At 33.4% G+C, this 14,533-nt stretch overlaps 1 protein-coding gene across 6 annotated transcripts in view; it reads left to right on the forward strand.

The window, feature by feature from the left end:
- The window catches only part of LOC105332910 (intermembrane lipid transfer protein VPS13A), an 84,133-nt gene that overhangs the window by 14,517 nt on the left and 55,083 nt on the right, over positions 1–14,533 (forward strand). For 5 of the 6 annotated variants that reach the window (XM_066084313.1, XM_066084317.1, XM_066084333.1 and 2 more), the window contains exons 5-28: positions 269–370; positions 834–1,003; positions 1,134–1,193; positions 1,400–1,480; positions 1,599–1,653; positions 2,024–2,154; positions 2,639–2,745; positions 2,935–3,109; positions 3,334–3,396; positions 3,729–3,837; positions 4,167–4,267; positions 4,652–4,719; positions 4,977–5,054; positions 5,610–5,811; positions 6,392–6,450; positions 6,764–6,916; positions 7,137–7,218; positions 7,510–7,554; positions 8,688–8,775; positions 9,059–9,176; positions 9,475–9,619; positions 10,179–10,262; positions 10,483–10,560; positions 10,965–11,121. In XM_066084313.1, coding sequence (XP_065940385.1) covers positions 269–370; positions 834–1,003; positions 1,134–1,193; positions 1,400–1,480; positions 1,599–1,653; positions 2,024–2,154; positions 2,639–2,745; positions 2,935–3,109; positions 3,334–3,396; positions 3,729–3,837; positions 4,167–4,267; positions 4,652–4,719; positions 4,977–5,054; positions 5,610–5,811; positions 6,392–6,450; positions 6,764–6,916; positions 7,137–7,218; positions 7,510–7,554; positions 8,688–8,775; positions 9,059–9,176; positions 9,475–9,619; positions 10,179–10,262; positions 10,483–10,560; positions 10,965–11,121 — 2,511 coding nt within the window. The remainder of the gene's footprint in view (positions 1–268; positions 371–833; positions 1,004–1,133; positions 1,194–1,399; positions 1,481–1,598; positions 1,654–2,023; positions 2,155–2,638; positions 2,746–2,934; positions 3,110–3,333; positions 3,397–3,728; positions 3,838–4,166; positions 4,268–4,651; positions 4,720–4,976; positions 5,055–5,609; positions 5,812–6,391; positions 6,451–6,763; positions 6,917–7,136; positions 7,219–7,509; positions 7,555–8,687; positions 8,776–9,058; positions 9,177–9,474; positions 9,620–10,178; positions 10,263–10,482; positions 10,561–10,964; positions 11,122–14,533) is intronic. The other variant, XM_066084329.1, reaches the window with a different exon arrangement.

Below are 14,533 nucleotides of genomic sequence, written 5' to 3' on the forward strand. Positions count from 1 at the left end.
GTCTTTTAATCTCCCAGGATGTTCTTTTTGCCAATAATAAGATCAGAGCTTGCATAGCAACTTTCAAGTCCTCAATCCCTCAATACCTTGGTGTATTTGTTTAGTAAGCCACCAGAGAATTTCAATTTGATTTTAATGACTATTATTACTTTGAGTAATTACAGTTCAGTACGTACTTTTAGTTCATTGATTATTAGGTTATCAATAGTAAAACAATGTGTAGAAGTCCAGTACTCTCAGTACGTTGATTATTTTTTTTTTCTTCCAGCCATCAAGTATAATGCTGAGAAAGAAGAGAAGGCCAAGCAGGAATCCAAACAGAGGAAACTGCTGCAGATTGAAGAGGCCAAGAAAGCTGCCACAGATAAAGGTCCTTATACTTTCCTTATAGTTTAGAGCTATAATTAGAAAGATTTAAGGTTTTTGTTTAATTATACAAAAATTGAAGGCCTGTACCTGAGTTTGCTCAAGTAATTTGGAAATTCGATTGAAAAGATTTGAGTCTTGAAGTGAATACTTTGAACTTAAAAGAGAATTAGCACAACAAAGATCTCATTTTTAAGAAAGTGGCTTTGTAAATTTCCAAAAAAAAATGCCATCTTAGTGCAAACAAAAATTTTACACTCAAGTTTTGAAAAAAAAACTTCCTCAAAACCAGCCTGGAAAAAATATTGAAAAAAATAGCATTGTGAATTACAGTCGTTTCTGGTATTGATTAAAAAAAAAATGTAAAGTTTTGAATCTGTTCATTTTGGACGACTATTGAAAGTTCTGAATTGGGCTCAGTAAGAGATGAATTTAAGTACCACCTTTCTTGTTTGAATTAAAAACAGGAAAAGAGAAGGAGCCAAAGAAGGACTCCTTCGCTGAGAAAATGGCCGCCCAGATCATCAAAAACCTACAGATACAGATCCGGAATATCCATGTCCGCTACGAGGACGCCTACACCGATCTCAAGAACCCCTTCTCCATCGGAGTTAGTCTAGCTGAACTCTTGTTTCAGGTACGTAGATTTTCTCAGGGGTCGATCATCAATTAGATAAACTTTTATAATGTTTAAATGTTGTTATCCTAAGTAATATTAATGAACTATTTGATCATAAAACAGTTTAGGTAAGATTATTCTTTTTTAGACAACCGATGAAAACTGGAAACCATGCGTGGTAAAGGAAGCAGTGAACCAGATTTTCAAGGTAAATCCTTTAATATTAATTTTGTTCAGTTGTCCAAGTGCTAGTATTTGAAGTCTTGCGGCTTGCTGTTACCCAATCATATTCTTTCGAACTTACTATTCATAGAGGTACATTTTGGAGAAAATAAAATAGTGATAAGAAAATTGGTTCATCATACATCATGATAATACAAAATTTGTAAAATGAGATGGATATTTGCCTTTCAGCTGGTGAAGTTGGATTCTCTAGCTGTTTACTGGAATAGCAGTTCTGAACAGTACGCCTCCCTAAGCAACGAACGGCTGCTGGTAAGTACATATACTTACAATATCACAACAAAGAAGGAAGCATTTAGCAGTAAAATGTTGTTCTTTTCCATCGGACTACCTTTTGATAATCTTGTTCCTTTGTTATCTCACATTCCAGGAGAGACTAGGGAAAGAAATTGCAGGACAAGACAAAACACCAGCCTACCAGTTCTGTAAGTCCTTATGTCTGACATACTCTCTTTAATTAAGTGTTGTCATTATAATGGTTTGATTTGAACACATTTTATTATGTTAATAATTATACATTTACATAAATGGATTAGGCAGCAGGCATTGCCTATGTAAGCCTTCTCTGCATAATTATTATGATGGTAAACCATCTATACATAAATGTATTAAGATGTAGGTGATGTATACATTCATGTGTAAGAATGGAAAAAAACCTACCTTAGCCAACATCTTTCAACTATGACCAAGTTTTTCTATTTCATTAAAATATCGCCCTATAGGACAGTTTGTCCATTCATGCTTTCAAATAGAGAGCTGTTATGTGTTTTGACCAGCATTTCCTCTGTACTGTAGTGATAAAGCCGATATCCTCTGTGGCTCACTTGAAGCTGAACATGAAGCCGGAACTAAACAACTTTACTCTCCCGAAGGCCTTCCTAACGGTCGTGTTTGATGAGATAGGCATTGGACTGTCCAAACTTCAGGTGGGTTTATGAAAAATACTCTGAAATCTGTAATAAGTTTCAAGAGAGTCAACTGCTCTTTTAGTACATATTTACAGATTTGTCTTGGAAAAAAAGTATATGTTGAGGAATTGGCATTTCATGCATGATTTCAACTGAATTCAAAAGTGCTCCTTCATTATGATTTGATCAATTGAAACTAATTCTAATTTTGGGTCAAATTTTGCATGGAGTATAATATAAATATCAATCAAGATGGGCATAGAACTATTGGTTTAATTTTGATTTCAATAGATAAATTAGTTTTATTAATGATTTAATGAAGACTTAAGACAAGGGTCTGATCATCATTAATTTGTTCTATTTACAGTACAATGAGTTGAAAATATTTTATTGACTAATGCCAAAAGGATTGGACACAAGTTCCAAAAACTGGGAATGTCCTCTCCTTGATGATGTACTTAATATGTTGGAGTCTTTTTTCATTGTTTTGTTCTACTTACAGTACAATGATGTCCTAAATATGTTGGAGTCTTTTGAGAGAATGTACCTGATGAGTGTGTATAGAAAATACCGGCCTGACGTCCCACTGCATAAACACGCCAAGACTTGGTACGTATAGAGTAAGAAAAATACATGTGTTATATAGAAAATACCGGCCTGACGTCCCAGTATATTAACATGCCAAAACTTGGGTAAGAATGGATTGAAATACATACAGTTAAAGAAGGCAAAAAATGCTCGTACAGAATTGTTGTCAGATGTAATGATACATGTGTACACTTGTATATTGATTGATAGGTGGCATTTTGCAAGGGACAGCGTATTAGAGGAAAAAGTTCGTCGAAGGCGTCGAATGTTTTCCTGGGGTCATATAATTCACCATCGAACAGTTATGAAGAAATACAGGGACGCTTACACTAAGAAGCTTTCAAATCCTAAGAAGGTGCCTCAAGACGTGCAGAAAGGCATTGAGGTAAAAATACATGACATTGTATAGAAATGGAGTCATTCCCCTTTTCAATAGCGCAATACTGATTATAAATCAATGCTGCAGCATCCGACCTGATGCAGCAGCAGTAGCTTGGAAATAAAACATGAATTTTTTTGGCCATAGGCCATGTTTTTTTTTCTTTCTAGTAAATAAATTTACAAAATTTGGGAGCACTTTTGATTACGTGTGTTATTCAATCATTGCAGGAGTATGAGAAAGTTTTGGACGTGTTTTCAATTACTCTGATGAGATCTCAGGCAGAAGTTGAGGTAAATATTATAGTTACTAAACACAGTTACTGACCAAGCATTGTTATTGAATCTAATGCTATGCATAGCTAGTATCTATATTCTGTAACAGAAAAGTTGTTACAAACAGTTTTAAATTATTTTTAATTTGTTAATTTTAAATGTGAAATTTCCTTATTTGTGCGTTGTATAAATCAATCTTACCTGTCTATCTGTGGAAAAAAAAGCCCCCCCCCCTCCTCCCCAAACCATAGAAAAATGTATACCAGTAATCATGAATGATAATGCATGTGACATTGTTGAGAAGATGATTGTATGATCAGTAACTACATGTATGCTTTAATAATTGGCAGGCTGCCAAACTTGGGGCCAAGAAAGCGGAGGAGAAGTCGGGGGGATGGTTTGGAGGATTTTTCGGGGGCAGCAAGAAGAAGAAGGAAGGAAAAGAGGAGCAAGATATCAGTAATGTGGCTTATGTTGAGATCTTAATTTCCAATTAATTTTTTATGATTGCAGTAATATCTAATTTTTATATGAATAGCCTCTTATTGTTACCCCTTTCAATGCGTCATGGTGACATTATTAATCCTTTTTCTTTAATGGAGTGACAATTCATGGAAAAACCTGACAGGAAAAATATCGAGTTATTTTAGTGGAAGACATTTGAAATTAGTATATGTATAATTATTTTGCTGCTATTTGAGAAAAGAAGTCTTTATGTACCATTTGTGATGCTGTAAGCGTAGTATACTTAATGGTAGATAGAATCATATGATTATTCATAATTCTAGAGGAACAATTTGAAAAAGAATTCAGTGAAAAAGAGAAAGCCAAGCTGTATGAAGCCATTGGATATCAGGAGAATGAGGTGGACCCTGCTCTCCCAAGAGAAGTAAGTGTGAACAGATATCATACAGATATCAAACAGATATCATATATCATACAGATACCAGACATATCATATACTGTAAAATCCATATTTTACGTGAGTACTTAATCTTGCGATTCCACCATTTTGTATCAAATCGCGAGAATATAAAATTGCGATAACAAATATTTGGGTATAATTTCCTATAAACTGTCTGAGAAATAAAAGGGAGATTTTAAAATCCACGATGATTGCTTTTCATGATTTTACGCGGAAATTAATTTCTTGGGTTTAATTAGGAATCTACAGTGTATCGTATATCAAACAGGTGAAATACAGATGTCAGATATCAAACAGATATCCAGCAGATATCAGAGCTAAAACATGTAAACTTTTCTCTGTTTTCAGTTTGTAGCAGTGAGGCTTGTTACTAAATTAAGCACGCTGTCCTTGACCTTGAATGATGAGACCAAAAAGTGAGTAACGAAAGGGTGTCTACAGACTGTGCAATGAATCTTATGGGCAGTTTCTATTTATTTTTTTATCAATGAATTCAGGTTTAAAAAGAGGTTTCATAGTTCAAATAATGAGTTTGGTGGTAGACTAAAGTGTGTGCAGTTTATTTTTGTAAAATATATATAATGTTTGTAAGGAAGTATAGCAATCTTCCTACACATACAATTGTGCATTAAGAGTACATGGAATAAGTGCATTACTTTGATTAATCTTTTAGAGAGCCTCAGATTCTGAAGCTGCAGCTGAAAGATGTTTATGCCAGTGTTGGACAGAGACCAGCAGAGAGTGCAGTACAGTGAGTATCCAAAAGTTGGTACATGTAACAGTGACTGTTATAGTAGTGTACAGGGAGTATCCAAAAGTTTGTAACAGTTATAGTATTGTACAGTCATTGAGTATCCAAAAGTATGTGACAGTATTAGCCTAAGTAATGTACATGGAGTACCCAAAAGTCTGTTACTGTAACTGCTTTTAATTTATGATGTACAGTTAGTATTCAAAAGTTTGTAACAGTAATAGCAATGTACAGTAAGTATCCAAAATTTTTTAACAGTTATACCAATGTAAAGTGAGTATCCAAAAGTTTGTAGCAGTTATAGCATCAGCAGTAAGTTAAGACTGGGTGAATTCCAGAGTTCCATATTATCTCTCTTTAAACACAACTTTGAATGCCTGGGCAAATTCAAGACTGGGCTTTACTGTATGCAAGTAAAGAAAGGGGAAAATAACATGCAGCAAAAATAACCCTGTATACAGTATGTCTTGTTAGTTATAAGTTGATAAAAATGCTATTTGAGGTGACAACTCTGACTTGTACTATGAACCTGATAAGAGAAAAATAAATTTTCAGAGTTGAAGGCAAGATTGACCGCTTACAAGTGGTCGGTTCACCCCAAGATGGCTCCACTCCTAAAATGGTCGTGTCTCAGAATCAGGAGAAGGATAAGGTGTACGCCCTCCTGAACTTTAACCTTGAGACAAACCCTCTGGATAAGAAATGTGACACCAGGGTCATTGTGGAGTCAAGGCCACTACAGATAGTGTATGACGCGGTGAGTAGCTGGGGTCAAGGGTGAAATTGTGTAGGATGCAGTTAGTAGGAGGGGTTAAAAGTCAAATCGTGTAGAATGCAGTAAGTAGCTGCCAGTTGGTTCAAGGGTCAAGGATCAAATTATGAATGAAATTCAGGGATTAGATTATGCTGGATGTGATAATGATTAGCCAGGGTCAAGGATTAGCTTGCAGAAAACAACACAGAGTTGTTTCTGATGCTGTTGAGATAAAAGGTCAAGGGTTGGATTGAAATACAGTAAAACACGCTTATAACAAAGTCCCAGGGACGGGCAATTAAACTTCGTTATAAGCGTAATTCGTTATATCCGTCAAGTTTACAACATGAAATAGAATCTTGGGGAATGAAATTTACTTCGCTGTAAGCGTCAATTCATTATAAGTGTGTTCGCTATAACCGTGTTTTACTGTATTGGATATAAAAAAAAAATTACTTTTATTTATCGCCTCATGCAGTAATTACTATCATGGTTCTTTTCTATTTTTTTATTGTTTTTTTATTAAAAATCTATAATAATTATTCTAATTTTTTATGAGTGAGAAAATTCATTTATGTTTCAGATTTCTATCAACAATATGGCTGACTTCTTCAAACCTCCAAAGGAAGTTTATTTGAAACAGTAAGTAGTCATTTTATATTAAAACTGTGTTTGATGAGACTTTCTTGTGACTGTCAAAGAATGGATTCAAACATTTTGAGACAGATATAATAAAATTAATCTCATTTTGAACAGTCATTAATTTTTTTAAGATTTGCCATTTTAATAGGTTATCAAATATTGACACTTCTCCCAATACCATTCTGTCACAAAAATTCTTTTAAATTTACCCAGTGAAGTTATCAAATCTTGATACTTTTCCCAATATCATGCTGTCAAACAAATTCTTTTAAATTTACCATGTGAAGCTATCAAATTTTGATATTTTCCCCAGGTTATCAAGGGCTGCCATGGCTAAGTTTGAGGACATCAAGGAACAGTCTGCCACTGGACTGAAGCACGCCATAGAGCAGCATAAATACACCGACATACGCGTCGACCTGAAACCGTCATATGTCATCATTCCACATGGCGGAATCTACAAAAAGTAAGGCAATAAAAAAACTCACCTATATTTTATGAAGGAATAATTTTACTCAGTCATTAAGATTCTATTTAAGAGTTCATTTTGAAAAACAAAATTTAAGAATTCATACTGATTTTTAGGCCAGTCCTTTACATGTATATTGAAAGCCAGCATAATTTAAAAAAAATAATTGACATTAAGCCTTTTGATAATTTTTTCATGTTTTTTTTGTTGTTTTTAGAGGGGCTGTGAATATGCTTATCCTTGACCTTGGTAACCTCAAGGTCAACAGTGAAAAGAACAAAGTGGGTGGGGATGACAAGGTAATTGATGTATTGTTAACAGTAGCACAAGTCTGTTAGTTTTTGAGTGAAATATTTCAAACGTTAACCAAATGATTTAGTTTTATAAATAGTTTACCGTACTGTACATTAAACAATGTTTTATTGGAGCGATTTAATACTTAGATTAGTATCTTTAGAATTTGTTTTAGTAAAGGACATTTATTTTAAAACTGATAAAGATAGTGTTTTATGAATCAAATGATTAAGGGTGATGCTTTTAATGAAGACATGTTTAGATATGTTAACCTCTGCTGATGTGATCTTCTTTAGTCCAAACTATGGAGCAATTCAAGGAAAATTCTGTATCCAAAGATGGTAGATATATTAAATGATTTATATTTTATTCATCTTCCGACTACAAGATTTTTGTCAGCCTGCGAAATTTTGAAACAGGTTTTCAGGGGACTCGACTTTGAAATAAATTTTTTCAAACTTTCTGGCATGATTTTATTTCAAGCCTATCTTTACCTACCTTAAGTCATTGTTATTAAAAAAGAGAATGATGCAAGTTTTATCAAATTAATAACATATATCTTTTGGATAGTAATTATTATGAGTGTTCAGGAAAAGGTTGAATGAACAGCAAACTGTACATCTAAAAAGGAGTCAAAACACAGAGAGAAATAGAGAGAGAAAGAGAGAGAGAGAGAGAGAGAGAGAGTGGGAGATTACATTTAAAAATATCTGAATGACGTTTTTCTTCAAGATACTATGTTCAAATAATGTTCATGCATTTTAAAACTCAAGGAAACATATTTCATTGTTGTTTTCAGGAAGTTCTTCTGGTAATGCATGTTATTGGGGTCTTCTTCACTTCATTTGACTTCAATTTTGAGGAATTTTGTAATTTTCTAAATGTTATTTTGATGATGCATGCTATAAGTAAAGGGTAGACTGATTTTAGGTTAAATTTATTAAAAATTTTTATTAATGAAAAATATCCTTTTGGGGATAATCCATTGTTATGGATAAAGATATCCTGTTGGGTAGATTATTTTTTTGTTGTTGGAATTACTTGTTAATGTTTCCCAAAACAGGGAGACTACATTTAATTTTATTAACTTCAAATGCCAAATGTTATGAGTTACATTCTGTATGTTATCTGTAACATTGTTCAGTTACATTTATTGTAAAATGATATGAGCTGAATTTTGTTTCTTTTACAGTTATGTCATCATTATATATTAGAATATATAATATGAATGTGTAGTTTATAGTTTGAATTTTTTTAATGAAACTCTGTGACATATAATTTAAAAATGCTTAATGAATGGATATTGTTTAAACTAAATTGATCATCAAAATTCAATTCAAGTGCTTATTACAATGAGATTTGGTCATTTATGATCCAATAATCTGTTCAAAAATTGAATGGTTTGTTTTGGATTTTTTGTTTTAAAAGATTGAAGACATTGAGGCCTTTCATGCCTTTGGTCATTTATTAACAGGCTATGGCTGTTGAGGAAGTGATGTCCAGAGCTTATGACAATTTCAAGATCAAGTTAGACAGAGTTCAACTCCTTTATGCAAAACCAGGTAAATTGATCATGCCAACTGTTAATTAAACACTGCACAGTATGCATTTGTAAGAATATTTTAAATTGGTAGTTCTTTGTCCAAAAATATTATTATTTTCTAGGAATAACTGGTCAGGAATGAAACAAAATTTTATGATCATAGTTTTTTAATTGGTAACTCTATAGTCACGGAAATTTCGAGGGATTTTTAATGCAGTCCAGTTAATCAATTATAAGTAAGTTTAAGTTTAAGGATGAATCTATGGTTGATCAGTTGAACTGTCGGTTGTCCATTATTTCAGGAGAGGATTGGAATTCTGCCAGACTGGCAGGGACTTCCCCTCAGCATGTCCTTCTACCCATCTCTATCAACCTCCTTTTACAGAAGAGCATGTTTGACAATGACCGACGATTGGCCAAGTAAGTGATGACTTATGACAACTCTGTGTTTAAGGAACCCCACTTTAATACTACATTGCTGTGTTTTATAGAAACTGTTAAAATCCTTTAAAATACATGTATATAATTTTAAAAGAATTCATAAATGTCATAATCATATTTTTCTGTAACTGTCTCATTCCATTTTAATTCGTAAAATTTTAAGAAAAAAATTAAGTATTAGTACAATTAAAACCGACCCAAACCAACTGTCAAGTTTCATGCTTCTCCCATTCCTTAGCCTAAGCTTGGCTTCTGATTGGCTGCTATTTTTATCCAGGATGAAGATGTCTGGGGATCTCCCATTACTGAGCCTGAGCCTGTCTGACCTGCGTCTACAGGAAATCCTCCAGCTGGCCCAGAGTATCCCCCTCCCCGAGGCCGGGGACGAGGATCAGGAACTGGAAGATATGGATGTCTTCTCTGTGAGTCTCATTGACCCTCAGGGTGCTATTTTTAGCCCAATATCATTGACTTATAGAGCAGTTGGTGTAGCTATGTAAAAATCCATATTGGCCATGACCGTTCAGGTCTTTCATAAGATGGTATAAAAGGTAGTCAAGGTGAAGTCAAGTGATTATTCAGAATTTTGCAATTTAATATCTGTTCACACCAAAATGAAATAATTATTGATTTATTTGTACCTTTAATAGGGTCAGTCTTTTTTACTTGCATAGTTTTCAAGTTTAGACATTAAAAAATATCTATATCAACAATTTGTGTCGGTGATTTCAGTGATTTGATTTTATCTTGCTTGTATATGTTGATAGAGAAGTTGATATATAGATGCTAAAATAGTAAGGCTGTGCTATTACGACTGTTATAATAGCTCTTGCAGCCATAAATAGTTGAGTCAATATAAATCTTCCTGATATCTATTAATGCCTTTATGAATTGTAAACAGGTGCATGGGACATTTCTGTATATAGTGTATATTGACTTTACAAGTGAAAGTTTGACTGAAGAGTCTGATTTCAATTACAGGATGCTTTTGATATTCCCCTGGATGTCAACGAGAATCGGATCATGAAGAAAGTGGTCAACGTTTCGGCTGAAATGGCTGAGCAGGTAATCTACCTTAAACCTATGTACAGGTCAATCTAATGAAAACAATCTAGTAGTGGTTTTACATTTAAATATTTTGAATGCTAACTTTTCTGAAATTACCAAATTACCTAGTACTTAAAAGGAAAGACTACATAATCTGTAATAGAAAGAATGTTCTACTTTGGTCATTGGCTATAATGCATGAACCTGTTTGATTGGTTGGAAACTTTTTGATTGACAGGAAGGTGAATCTGGTCCATCCCGCCCACAAGATGTAGTGAACAGAACTATAATGGAGATGAAGTTTGAAATAAAAGAGGTAGGTTAAATTAGACAATCTAAGACACATTCAATTTGTGTCAGAATCCTCCATTCTGATTGGCTGACATGGGTCACAGCAAGATGGTGAATATCTTACTCCATCAATGCCAATTCTAAACCCCCATCCAAAAAAATGCATAAGGCTTATTTTTGATTAGAAAATTTTTATATAGTCAACAATAGGGTGTATTATATACAAAGTCATTAAATTAACAGGTCAGTATGGGATGATAATAGTTCATGCAACAGTAACAAAAGAAAATACCATCAGTGTTAAATAAAAAAAATCCCATCTGATTTTATTGAGGAGTCAATTGTTTCCTTTTGCTGTCAATTCTTCTTCTATCTGTTTGGGTGTCATTTTCCTCTCTTGCTTCTCTCTAATGATTGGTCACTTTGCAGGTGTCTGTCTGCTTGCAAGAACACACAGAGGATGGGGATATTCCGATGATTAAACTGGTTCTCACAACAATGGGAACCAATGTAACCACCAGGAAATTTGATATGGAGGCTGAGGCCTACTTAGGGGGAATCTACTTGCAGAATCTCAAGTTCAAAGGTCAGTTTTGAGAGATCTAAGAACACATAAGAACAGGAGGTCAGTATGCCAATTTTAAAGTGTTTGATACAGTGAACGAACTTTTTTGAGACAAAGATTGTTTGACATAATTGTCAGAAACTACTCATGGTGATAATTGGAGAGTTGAATGGTAAAGTTGTCATGACCAAAAAAAAAACAAACTTGGTTTACAACATTTTCAGCATGAATATTGTGTATTAGGCCTAAAAAAAAAAAGGTTTGTTTCCGCTTTCAGGCTGAAAAAAATTAGGGTCGGTCGGTCGGCTTTTTTTTTTTTTTTAATCTTTTTTTTTTCCCTCTCCATCTGTTCAATTGTGCATATTAAACCATTTATCTATTAAACTGGGTAAGATAAAAAAAAAAACAAGTATTTGTTGTCATTATTTAAATGATGTGATGAACTTTTTCCCCGGCTGGTGGGAACATTTCTCGAGCTCAACTGGCACGACATGTGCTGCCATTTGTAAATAACAAACATCTACACAACACTGATGACATCTCAATAAGTTCTATAAGCGTTTTTACGACTTAAGTTTGGAGGACACAATAAATTTTTAAATCGGATAAAAACGAAATTTTAACAAAAAACGGATAAAAACGGAAATTTACGAAAAAACTCGAAAAATTTTTTTGGGTCGGCGGGTTTAAGTTAGGGTCGGTCGGGAAAGCGGAAACAAACCTATTTTTTTTTTAGGCCTTATTGGATTTCAAAGTTATGAAATTATTTTATGTCCTCAAGATGTCACACAGAGAGCCCTTTCTTTTCTGATCGATTCAATAGCTTCACAGGGCTCTACATTAACTTTTTTTCCTACTTGTCCATTCGGACAAGTGACCAAGATATTTACTTGTCCGAACTTCAACTTCACTTGTCCAAAAATTTTTCAGTATTAAAGATCAAATATTGTCAACTTGAAAACTACAGTTCTGTATTACTAAAATAAAGTCATTTATCGATTATTCTTGCCATCATTAATAACCTGACTTCTTAAATGGAAACTTAAAGTGTCTTTCCTAAATGTATTGGTTTCATATAACATTAAACATGATTTGTCAGCTGTAGCTTTGTCATGGCAAATTACAAGACATTTTAAATTTTAAAATACATGTAACTCTTAAATTGATTTCTCATCTGTTTTTTAAACTAAACATAAAAAGTCATCATAGTCTATCAATGATGAATGGAACCTAATATAAATTACATTTCTTTCCATAATCCTTTTAAGTTTATCTTTGCTACCTATTCTTCCTTTCTTTTTGATAACATGTGTGTTTGGTACTGTGTAAGAACTAAGATCCACATCTTTACAGATCAATATTGAAAGTTGTTTGTAATTAGTGAACTTCAATCCCGATCAAGAGTAACTCAATTGATTCAATTTGAAGTCGGGATCAAATTCAAAATAACTAATCGATAAACTTATAACGGGACTACAGATAAACTTATCACAAAACTTTCTTTACTTTTTAAAATGTTGGAGACTTCTTTACATAAAAATGCACTTGTCCAGTCGGACAAGTGGCAAGCAATATTCACTTGTCCGTATATTTTTTTAACTGGTACCGGACAAGCGGACAAGCGTTAATGTCGAGCCCTGCTTCAGCATTATTATATGTGTACCATGATATGGCACAACTTATTTTTTCAAAACTTAGAATCTGAATGGTAGTGAGTGATAATGCATTACGTTTAAGCAAACCAGATATCTTACAGGTCAAAATTTGATAGCAATCACCTTTTAACTTGATTTTACATTTGATCAAACTTTATTGATTTGATATAAAGAAGAATGGTAATTTGTTCCAGTGAGAGCACAATGGTCTCTCTGTGGTGACTAAGTTAAGTTCTTGTTCGATTGGTAAATAGTGACCAATGAAAAATAATGTCAATTTTATGAACTTGATTTGATTGTTTAAAAAATCCTTAACAAGTCCTCTCTCTCTCTCTCTCTCTCTCAAATTTTTTCATTTTCATGTGCTTTTTGGGAGTTGATTTTAATTCGATGTAATGTACGCTGAAGCATTTTTTTAAATTTAAAGGAAACTTATTTATTAATACTTAAGAAATAGTCACTGACAGATTTTAAATAGTAGGAACAATTTAGAAGTTTTTTGCAGTCGTATGTATTCCTACGCCAGAGTTCAATATAGCCTCGTTCAACCAGCGGCTGTCTCCGTACATCTCCGACAAGCAGAGAGTCAGTCTATATTTAGATGTCGCATCATCAATCTATCACGCGACCTGGTATCTCTTACATGTCGAAGATTAACGGAGACAGCCGAGAATCTGGTTGAATGAGACTAGAGTTCATTATTGGTTGGATCCATACACTTTTTGAAATAAATTTGAATACCGATACATAGTTTGATGAAATCAATTCTATTTTTAAATATTACACAACGTGATTCATTAGAGGTTTTCTCGAAATTCTTGTCGGAAAAATCCGAGAATCCATATTATAAAAATGTGCGTAATTCAAAAAGAGATTATAAACTACTTGCCAAGCAAAATAACATATCGTTGAATTTAAGATAATTAATATTCGATAAAATTAACTCCCGTCAGTACTTCAGTACTTTGATTAGGGCTTTTCGACTTTCGGTCGAAAAGACCTATTGTTTTTGTCTTTTTTTATTATTATTATTATTATTATTTTTCTCGACAGATTTTTTGAAAACTGGAAGCAATATTGATACAATTTTGAAACGGTCTTACAGCAAATCTCTTAATCCATGGAATGTAAGGTTTTTGATTTCCGGTTCCGGTACTTCCGGTTTTTACAAGGAAAAATGTAAAAATTGATTAAAACGCGATGCTTAGTTTAGTGTTTATATTAGAATGTTCAACTTTTAGAATTAGATGCATCTTGTCTTGCTGTACAAAATTGTAAGCGTACACAACTTTCTATATCTTACCGTTTTTGAGATATAAAGTCCTAAACTTTAGAAAAGGGGGGATGAGAAAACAAAAAAATTTAATGACCTTTGAAAAATTATTTAACGCCAATATATTATTAACATAGATGTAATTAACATATATTCTTAGTTTCATTAAAATATTATGACTACTTCCGGTTTTATAGGTCAATGAAATCGCCTAAGGGAGTTGCAATGTTAAACAAAAATCACGCGTGGTTCGTTTTCTCAAAAGGTTTTCAAGTAATTGCTACAATATTTCATCTGTATAATGACACACACAATCCGGAGACCTGAAAAAGTTTTGGGTAGACAACTCGAAAAAATTAGGGATCTGCAGGGGCCAACGTGCAAAACAGCCTTTTAGCTGTAACTTTTTTACCTTTCATCCGATTATAAAAATCTTTTCAGTTTATTGTTGAGAATAAAGAGTACAATTTTAAAATTATGGTCCGAGGGGCCACTTTTTGAGTCC

The sequence above is a fragment of the Magallana gigas genome, chromosome 1 (genome assembly GCF_963853765.1).
Source record: "Magallana gigas chromosome 1, xbMagGiga1.1, whole genome shotgun sequence".
Taxonomy (NCBI): domain Eukaryota; kingdom Metazoa; phylum Mollusca; class Bivalvia; order Ostreida; family Ostreidae; genus Magallana; species Magallana gigas.